Genomic DNA, 10,330 nt, shown 5'->3' with positions numbered 1-10,330 from the left:
GTCTGCAAGTCTCGCCCATACAAGACGGCGCAACGGCGCAACTCTTGGAACGTCTGGCAGCGATTGCCGAGTCAAACGACTTCGACCCTAGAGAACCGCCGCAAATCGAAATTGAGGCCGTCGCGGTCTGCAAGTCTCGCCCATACAAAGATTGACGACGGCGCAACTCTTGGAACGTCTGGCAGCGATTGCCGAGTCAAACGACTTCGACCCTAGAGAACCGCCGCAAATCGAAATTGTCGCGATCAGGCCGTCGCCACCCCCGCGTCCGACGCCGCCGCCGCCACCACCGTCGTCGTCGTCATCCTCGTCATCAAATACGCCGCCGCCACCCCCTCGTCCTACTCACCCGGTAATGATACCGCCACCGAGACCGGCGCCCGTGCAGACAGTGGTGTCCAAAGTTCCGGCAACTCAAGCTACAACGGGCCTATTCAATTCGCTGAAAGGCGGCGCCGGTAGCATCCTGCGCAACCTGAAGGATACCTCCAGCAAGGTGATGCACACCGTTCAGCAGAGCATGGCCAGAACGGAGCTGGATGCGAGTTATGTGACGTCGCGTATACTCGTTATGCCGTATCCGGCCGACGGGATCGAGTCTGCTTATCGCGCCAATCATGTGGAGGACGTGAGGGCCTTTCTCCAAGCCAGGCATCCACCGCCCGCTAAGATTCAGCTGTACAATCTGTCTCGCGGCCGGCCAAACGTCACGAGGCTTCCCGGCAGACACATCGATTGCTCGTTTGCCTACGCCACACCGGAATCGAACGCGCCTATGCTGTTCGCTCTGTACCAAATCTGTCAGGATATCTATCAGTATTTGAGCGCCGACTTCAATCACGTGGTGGTGCTATATTGTACCGTGAGTACAATCGCGATTACTGAAGTGCGTAATTTCTGAAGCGCAAAACAGTTCACAATTGATCTTTCTTTAGGATGGATACCGAGCGAGCGCCACGGTAGCGTGCACTCTGCTGATTCACTGCAGAGCCCTAACCACAGCCAAGGAAGCTATCGCTTTATTCACGACGCGACGTTGCCAGCCGCCGCATCTGCAGCCTTCAGAATTGCGCAGTATCAATTACATGAGTTTATTGAGCAGCGGCCGGTTACCGCATACTAAGCCCTTGGTCTTCCGTTCCGTCGTCATACAACCGGTACCATTGTTCACTAGAGCGAGGGATGGTTGCCGTCCTTATATAGAGATCTACAGCAACGGCGCGTTGGTTTTTACGACCAAGAAGGCCATCTACGAAGAAATGAAACTATTTGGAATGATGGAGGGCAAAATCTGTTTGATCTTAGGAGACGCGGCCGTGCGCGGTGACGTTACTATAATGATACATCACGCCAGGCAACAGCTGGGCCGCGTGATTGGCATCAAAATCGCCTCGTTGCATTTTCATACCGGTTATGTACCTATCATCGAGAGCGCCTTGACATTTGAGAACCGCGACTTGGACGATGCTCCCGAGATTGGTGGCAAATTTCGCATCGTGCTGAACGTAATGATAGGTGAGGAGAATTCGAAGCTATCCAGAGTACCGGCGCCTTGGGAGGCGGAAACTTGCGTCAATCTCGTCCCAGATCCGCTGTTCGGCTGCTCTTCGTCCGAAAGAGGTAGAATGCTTTGTCCACTTTAATCAGATATATAATAATTATTATATTTATAATTCTCTTAACGCCAAGTGCAGAAAAATTGATAATAATTAATTACGGTGTTATTACAGATTCATAAGGCACAATCAAACGAAACCGATAGAGTTTCGCAACATGAAGCAATACTTCATCAGCCAGAAAACCTGAGAGAGGAAGAGGAGATGAGCATAAAAGAAGGGAATAACTTTCAGGAAGCTGATTTGCTGAATCTCGGCATGCCGGACAATACTAATAGTACCTCAAATACTCCCGCCACCACGGCGGCAAATCCAGGTTTAGATATCTTCTCTAGTTCTAATCAGAACGAAAGCGATCTCTTGGGCGGTTTCGGCGTATCGGCATCGCAGACCGAGACTGTCACCTCTACCTTGATTAACAATAGCGCCTCGGCTGATTTATTGTTCGGACACAATGACTCCGCAACGAGAAATAACAATAATCTGAACATGAACGATCTATTATTTGGACAGTGTCAGACAATATCGAGTAATGTCAAACAGGTCAATGACATGCTATTCGATCCGCTGGGCGGAGGTACCGCGAACAATCTTCTTGGCGACCTCGCGACCAATTCTACCGCCAAAATCCCGAATGCTGAGGAGAACTTGCCACGAAATGCCAGTGTGCCGAACTTTGCCGCTCAAGCCAGTAAAGATCCGTTTGCCAATTTGGCCGGTTCGTTGGGAACAAGTCTTGCGAGCAGTTGGAACGGTACGCCAAAGAACTCGAGTACCCCGCAATCAGCGAGTCCGGCGCCCGCAAGCACACCGATTCACTCTAGCCCGAACACGATGCACAAAACCAACGATAACGTGAACAGCGGTGCTACGGACCCGCTTGGCGGTAAAGCGAAAGAGAAGACGAGTGGCGATGCGTTCGAGGATCTTCTTGGCAGTCAAGGATACAATTTCTTCAGTTCGCGCAAAGCCGAGAAGGACAGCCCGAAGACAATAAATCAGATGCGAAAGGTAGAAGCGGCTAAGACGATGGATCCTGATAGGTTGAAGATAGCTGAATGGACGGAGGGCAAGAAAGGCAATCTACGAGCTTTGCTCTGCACCCTGCACACTGTCCTGTGGCCGGAGGCTGACAGATGGCAGCGTTGCGAAATGCATCAATTGGTTACGGCCGCGGATGTCAAGAAAGCGTACAGAAAAGCCTGTCTGGCTGTGCATCCGGACAAGGTACTTGAATTATGTTGAATTATTGAATATTATGGCTTTTTGTTTATAGTATAAGTGTCATCGTTTTTTCTTATATAACTCACCAAAATATTAATATCTTTAATTTAGTAAATTTGGTAAATTAAAGATATTAATATTTTGGTGAGTTATATAAGAAAAAAACGATGACACTTATATGTGTGTGTACTGGTAAATTATATATCAATAAAGATGGAAATATAAATAATTTGTTATTATCGGTAATATAATTACATTTTACGTAAATGTTAATTTGATAAAATAAAATATTGCATGAATATGATTAGACATATTGTAAATATTAATTTTGTTATTTAAACAAACCTAAGAAATGTAGTTTTTAAGTTAAGAGAGAAGAAATTTATTGCGAATCAATGTCTTTCTGTTATAGCAAGCTGGCACGGCGAATGAGAATATAGCGAAATTGATTTTTATGGAGCTGAACAACGCGTGGAGCACGTTTGAAAACGACGCGTCGCAGCAAAATCTATTTAGCTAATTTTAATGACCCTTATCTGTTATCGAGAGAACCTGTTTCTGTAATTAATTTAGTTCCTAGTGGAAGGGGAGCTAAGAGCGAGCGGGGATCTTATCCGTGAGATAACCGCAATAATTGCATTCCAACTACGTTACTTTAGCTTTAGAAAGAGAGAGAGAGAGAGACAAGGTGGCAAAAGAAAGGAAGAGCGAGATCGGCGAAGCAGTGCTTCGAGATACATCTCCTTATTGTTTCAACGCCTTGCAAACCTAGTTAAAATCTCAATTATGACAGTATGGCGTATAACGTATATATGTATATAACGCAAATGTACATTAAAAAGAAATTCCCAAATATACGAAGCTATTTTCCGGCCGAAAGAGAAAGCTTTGTACACTATTATCTATCGTAAAATATAAAAATTCGAAAATTTCCGTAGAGGTATTCTACTGCACACATACTTCATCACATACATCACAATATTTATCAGCATCTGATCAGTTATGAAAAAGATTGCATATAATGTAAGGATAGTACCATAGGCATTATAATATAATACTATTTTTTCGATAATGTAAGGCACAGAATACCACTACTGGAAATATAATATTTCCTGATTTTGAAGATTTAATGTAAAATTTGAGATATTTTAGAAGAGATAAAGAAATGGTTCTTTCTTAGTGCATACATTTAATAAAACTTAATTTCATCAATAAGAGCATGAAATATAAATACGAAAAAGAGTAAAAATGACACAAATCAGTAGCTTTAAACTTTGATTTAAATTATTTCTTTTTTAATATACAGGGTGCCCTCCAAAATATTTTTTTATGAATTTAAAGTAAAATTTTTGTTAAAAATAAAATTTCGAAGAAGACTCCGTTATTCGTACAACTTTTGAATATACACCATTGAATATTTTAATTAAATTTTGAATTAAATTCAACTTATAAAAATAAAATTTTTATTTATTGCTTATACGTAACATCCCTATTTCTGATATATAAAAAAGAATTGACTAGAAATTTATTAGAATCTCTCATTAAAAGATCAAAGATTTATATCTTTTTATATATTGCCAATCGAGTTTTCTCAAGTCTTGATTTAAATCAATTTTACATTTTTAAATTCTTACACATTATCAAATCAATCTCGAAAGCTATTATTGCTTTTATTTATTTCAGTCAAGAAAAGTATCGGATTGCGTCCCAAGAGCGTGCAAATAAAATCAGGTCACGGCTTCCGGGACACCTTATGTATTAGGAGGAGCTCCAAGAAATCCGTTCTTTTTTAATTCATAGAACGCTGCGAGAGACATTTATAACAGGCGTCAGCAAAATTCGCGAGTGTTGGTGGCATTGTCGAAGAGTCGCCGATACACACACACACACATATACATGAAGAGAGACAGGCGCAATACAAACGAGGATGCCACGAGCGCGCTCCTGTGGACCACAGGGTATCATAGGGGTGAAATTTAAAGGGAGGGGCTGCTCGCGAAAATGGCCGTTACGCACGGGGTAGATTGTCCGGGGGTGGGCAAGTAACGGGGGGGTGGTAGCTCTTCGCTCATCCTTCGTGTCCTCCGCGAACCGACGACCAATTGACCGACTGCCTCGCGACGATCGACACGATTTTATACCCCGGTTTACGATCGACAACAGCTATTATGCGGCGACGGCCAAAAAGCGATCCCTGTTCGGCTCTTCTTAAACCCCCACCGGACGCGCGACCTTCCAACTCTTCCGTCAAGAGGTAAGGTCGTCTCTCTGTTTTGTGCACCCCATTTTACGAATTATGCGATTATAATCTCTCGCCTCAAAGTATATGTGTGTGTGAGAGATGCTTTTTTTTTTTTTTTTTTTTTTTCGTGCTCCGAGAGAGTTATTTTGACACTTGCGGGAAATCAAATGGAACGGAGTAACCGTCCCTGGCATAGGTGAAATATATTTTCTCTCGGTGCGTAAACGAAACGTGAGAATATTCTACTCAATCGTGTGTAATATTGCTATTTAAAGAAAGAAAAAATTTATTAAAATACTATATAATAATTTTATATTAATCGTTTTTATATAAAAATTATTGTTGGCTTTTAAGCTTTTCTTTCATAAAGCATTGATATTTGTGACAGCTTATAATGTGTGAAAAAAGTTTCTCAAAAAATGTAATTCAGAAATAATTTAAAATAAAAATATTGTACACACAATAACGATACTAACAAATATTTATTAATATAAATTTATCTGTCATACACATCATATTATGCTTTCAGATTAGGCCCGCTCTTCGGAAATGCACGTCAAAAAAGCTAAAAAATAGAAAAAAAAGAGGAAGGGGAGAATAAACAAGGAAAACCGAGGAAGATGCTTGGCTCCTATTCGGGAGTGGTGATCCTCCTTTTGTTAGGGGCTTCTGTGTCAGTGTCTAGCACTGCGGATGCTGCGAAATCTCTGAGAGCGGCGAAGGCTAGGCTTAGATCGTCTTACGCATCTTGGCGGATAGTGGTATGTTTAACACAGCCTCAGACCCCTTTCAAGACAGACGTACAGAGAGCATGGGAGGAAGCGAGATTGGAATCTTTTCACGCGGATATGGATGTGTCGTATATAGAAGCAAGGATGGCACCCATGACGGATTCCCTGTCGTATCCCTTGTCACTGTTAAACAAATTTTGTACAGACATCGAAGGCGGAAAGACAGTATTAAGCCTTATTATAGGAGGAGGATCGGCAGCCAGATTTCTCGTCACGGCTGCTGCCGCCTTGAATCTTCCAGCTCTATGGTTGCCGTTCACACACCGAGATTTTCTTCGCCAGGTACACGTTTACAAAATTTAGGATTGCACAGTTGGAACTATGCCAAAGGAAATATATACATAGGATGTCCCTAAACATATGTGAAAGAATTCTGGAGGTGATCCTTTGGGTGATTTCTTGAAGAAAAGTTCGTATGCATCAATTTTAAACGGCATAGTTTTTAAGATACAGAGTATTAAGGTTTTAAAAAGCAGGCCCCTGTTTTTTTAAAAGTAATCTTGGCCCGTTCCCTAACACACATGTTCAAAAAAACGTCCTCTGGACGTTCGATTTCTAGACGATTGAATCCCTTATATTTTTTCTCTAGGATCATCTTAAATCCTTATAGCTTATATCACCGCACATTGAAAATATCGAAGATTTAAGGAATCGCATAGTTGCATCATGCAAAACAATCCATAATACACCTGGTATTTTTGATCGTATTCGCCAATCAATGTGAAGGAGAACAGATTCACATATCATGACTGGAGGTTATTTCCAACAATTGCTATAATTTTGTTTAATTTTGTTTTGATCAAAATATATTTTTTTGCAATCTCATTTTTTTACTTGAACATCGTGTAACTCTTAACACTCTGTAATTGTTTAGAACATTGGTGTATATATGAAATTTTCTTCAAGAAATTAGCTAAGGAATCAATCCCCGAAATTTTTCGCGCATATTTAGGGACATCCTGTATATATACTGTGTATATATACCCTGTATACCTTTTTATTATTGTCACCAAATTTCATATCGCCTTGTAAAACAAAAAAACGAAATATACAAATGTCTTGCAACACACAAAGATAAAGGATTTTTTGATTACTTAGGGAAATCTTGGCCGGTTTGAGAACCGCATAGGTTCGAGCCCGAAAGAGATCGGAGCAGCGGCTGCCGCCTTGATGCATCGAGCTAATTGGCACGCGTTCACTCTCCTTATCGACACCACTCTGTTGCCCGTAACCCATCTACTACAGATGAACCAGCCGACGAGGCTGACGCCTCGCGCAATCATACATCTGCCGACCAATGACAGAACTCTGAGATTGCGATTGAGACGGGTGGCCGAGGAGGGTGGCAGCGGCGGAATCGTGGTGATGGCGTGCGATCTGAACAATGCCCGCAAGATCCTCGGGGCAGCCAGCAAATTCGAGATGCTCTCGGGTAGATTCTTGTGGCTGTGGTTGGATCTCAAGGCAGAGCTACGTCCGAACGAGCCCAATATCATCAGCTCGGTGATTCACGGCACGCGCGTCGCCGCTGCCGCCGCAGCCGCGACGAACGAGAACTTGCCGCTGGAGCGAGCGATAAATCACGACGAGCGGCCTCTGCCGCTGATGAGTTCGTTGCCGAGTTTAACTAACGACATACACCGGCTGCAGGAGTACAGATGGCGGGATGAGAGGACAGTGACCAAGCGAGAGGACAGAAGCTTCAATTTCGATGAGGAGGAAGACGGGAGGATCGCAAGCGACAGGGAACTCAATTCCAAGAACTTTATGCCAGTCGGTATGCTCGCACTCAGACCATCTGGCATCAAGATCATGGGCAGCGATACTATACTCTCCAGAATGCTAAGGGAGACCTCGCAGGCGTTGGACGAGACCTTTCAGGAAGCGAAGCAACGATTGGAACGTATGCACGAGCCGCAGCTCAGGGAACACTTTGTCCCAGAATGCTTTCCGGATCGTAACGCCAGATTCATGACGAGCGATGCGAGAGAGAACGTTTCCGCAATTCTGACTAGCAAATTGAGGAGATCCATGAGACAGATCTCTAGAGACAAGGCAGAGTTTCAGTTGCTGAACTTGCAAGCCGTCAGGTTTCCCGGGAATAAGACTCAATTAAGGTTTAACTCGGTCCCCTGTAAATATTTCCACCTATTATACGCTCAAAGGCGGAAAATAATTAATCACACCAATATTTAACAGGTGGACCAAAGTTGGCACCATCAAGGGTGGTAGAGAGGTCCGTTTGGATACCATAATCTGGCCAGGTGGCGGTATTGTGCCAGCGTACCTCGAGCAAGGTGGCGAGAAGATAGGGATGCCGATTTATCGCATTGTCACTGCTCTAGCGTCGCCCTTCACGATGATCACGGATCTGCAGGAAGGTTTCTGCTTACGCGGTCTTATTTGCCAGCAGGGTGATGTCGTCATGTGCTGCTACGGGCTGAGCATGGATTTGCTGACGGTGGTTGCGCGCGAGTTAGGCTTCCGTTTTGATCTTTACCTGGCGGAGGATGGACTGTTTGGCAAACGGAACGGCCGAAGCGGCACGTGGAACGGTGTGATGGGCGAACTGGTGTCTGGCCGGGCTCAGATGGCGTTCGCACCCTTAAGCGTATCCGCTCATCGTGCCGCAGTGGTGGACTTCACCACGCCATACTACTTCAGCGGCGTGAGTTTTCTCACGGCGCCGAAACTCCGTTCTGAGATACCGCTGTTCGCGTTCCTGTTTCCATTTAGCACTGAGCTGTGGATAGCCGTGTTCACATCTCTCAACTTCACCGCAATCGCCGTGGCGCTCTACGAATGGTTCAGCCCGTTCGGCCTGAATCCCTGGGGCAGGCAGCGCAGTAAGAACTTTTCCATCGCCTCCGCGCTGTGGGTGATGTGGGGTCTCCTGTGCGGTCATCTCGTGGCCTTTAAAGCACCGAAATCCTGGCCTAACAAGTTCCTCATCAATATTTGGGGTGGCTTCTCTGTTATCTTCGTGGCGTCGTACACGGCCAACATTGCCGCCCTTATCGCCGGTCTGTTTTTTCATTCTGCAGTGAGCAATTATCACGATAAAAGTGTAAGTATCTCGGTTCTTTTTTATTATCGGTAAATTTGTTGATTATTCAAAGGCGTTGTAAAAAAAGCGAATTTGTATTAAAAGAAAAGTATTAAATCATTTTTTATCTCCATTGTATTCACTGTTAATTAGTTATTTTTTTATGATAATTATGTCGAAAATTTATTATTATTTATAAAATATTATGAATGAAATGAAATGTGTGTCAGTATTAATTAACATTTGAATCCGAGAGGAAATTATGTATTTTGTTCAAGCATATCTCTAGCATATCTCTTTCAATTATAAATTTCTGAAACTTGTGTACATTTTACAGCTGTTATCCCAGAGAGTTGCTGCGCCAAGAGCGTCTGCGGCCGAGTATTATGTGCAAAGAGCGAATCCGCAATTATGGTCTCACATGTCTCGATTTTCTTTGTCGGATGTCGCCGAGGGGGTGGAAAGATTAAGGAACGGCACTCTGGACATCCTAATCGCGGACACGCCAATCTTGGATTATTACCGCGCGACCGACGATGGTTGTCGGTTGCAAAAGATTGGCGACACCATCAATGAAGACACTTACGCAATCGCCCTCACGAAAGGACATCCCTTAAAGGAGAGCATATCTAAAGTCATAGCGAATTACACGAGCAACGGGTTGCTCGACATTCTGCAGGAGAAATGGTGAGTGACGCGCAAAAAATAAGTGCAAAAATTGAATAATCGATATCGGTTCGCGGACAAACTTTCTTTTTATTTGCGCGGTAATTACGGGAGCGTAATAATTACGTTAGACTAAAATACATTAAGTGGTAAATAAAGTCTGTGTTTGCGCAAACTGTCCGAGATAATATATTACAGGGTGTCCAACCAAAAGTCGCCACCCCCTTGTATTTTTTAAACTAAAAGAGGTAGACCGTAACAAATATATATCAAATTAAATGGTTCAAACTCTATTGTGAGTATAGTGATTGCTTCCAAAAACTATCTATGTTAAAGAACGGACAGGTACGCATAATTTTTTTATAATAATATGAATTTTTTGGCATGAAAAAAGTTGTAGCGCTGTTTGAAACAAATGCAACGATATATGATATAATGTAAATATTTTACATATTATACGAGTTTTATAAACTTGAAATATCGCGGGCGACATCTACCTTTTCATTTTCGGCCCTGCGATATGGCCAACTTCGGATTGAGTATTATGATCAAATGACAATATGGCATATGTTTCTCACATAGACATAGTATATCTAGACCGAGTGTTGAGGAGTGGGGGCTGGGGGCCAAGGTGCACGTAGAAAAGGACATACTCTGTTCCGTGCTCCTTGCGTTCTCTCTCACTCGCATGTAGCATAGCGAAAGAGTACGCTATGCTACGTGCGAGCGAGAGAGAACGCAAGGG

General features: G+C 43.4%; 2 protein-coding genes across 2 annotated transcripts in view; both read left to right on the top strand.

Annotated features, from left to right (window-relative positions):
• The window catches only part of LOC115246147 (cyclin-G-associated kinase), an 8,565-nt gene extending 4,546 nt beyond the window's left edge, over positions 1–4,019 (top strand). Inside the window, 4 exon segments of the mRNA XM_029824788.1 lie at positions 134–862; positions 936–1,620; positions 1,690–2,843; positions 3,253–4,019. Of these exon segments, the coding sequence (XP_029680648.1) occupies positions 134–862; positions 936–1,620; positions 1,690–2,843; positions 3,253–3,360 (2,676 nt within the window). The 3' untranslated portion in view covers positions 3,361–4,019.
• A 440-nt stretch (positions 4,020–4,459) lies between these two features.
• The window catches only part of LOC115246146, an 18,084-nt gene continuing 12,213 nt past the window's right edge, over positions 4,460–10,330 (top strand). Inside the window, exons 1-5 of the mRNA XM_029824787.1 lie at positions 4,460–5,094; positions 5,612–6,155; positions 6,972–7,990; positions 8,073–8,940; positions 9,257–9,606. Coding sequence (XP_029680647.1) covers positions 5,703–6,155; positions 6,972–7,990; positions 8,073–8,940; positions 9,257–9,606 — 2,690 coding nt within the window. The 5' untranslated portion in view covers positions 4,460–5,094; positions 5,612–5,702. The remainder of the gene's footprint in view (positions 5,095–5,611; positions 6,156–6,971; positions 7,991–8,072; positions 8,941–9,256; positions 9,607–10,330) is intronic.

This window comes from Formica exsecta, unplaced genomic scaffold (genome assembly GCF_003651465.1).
Source record: "Formica exsecta isolate Colony F162 unplaced genomic scaffold, ASM365146v1 scaffold139, whole genome shotgun sequence".
Taxonomy (NCBI): Eukaryota; Metazoa; Arthropoda; class Insecta; order Hymenoptera; family Formicidae; genus Formica; species Formica exsecta.
Note: the sequence above shows the minus strand (reverse complement) of the source record. Positions and strands in the feature narration are given on the sequence as shown.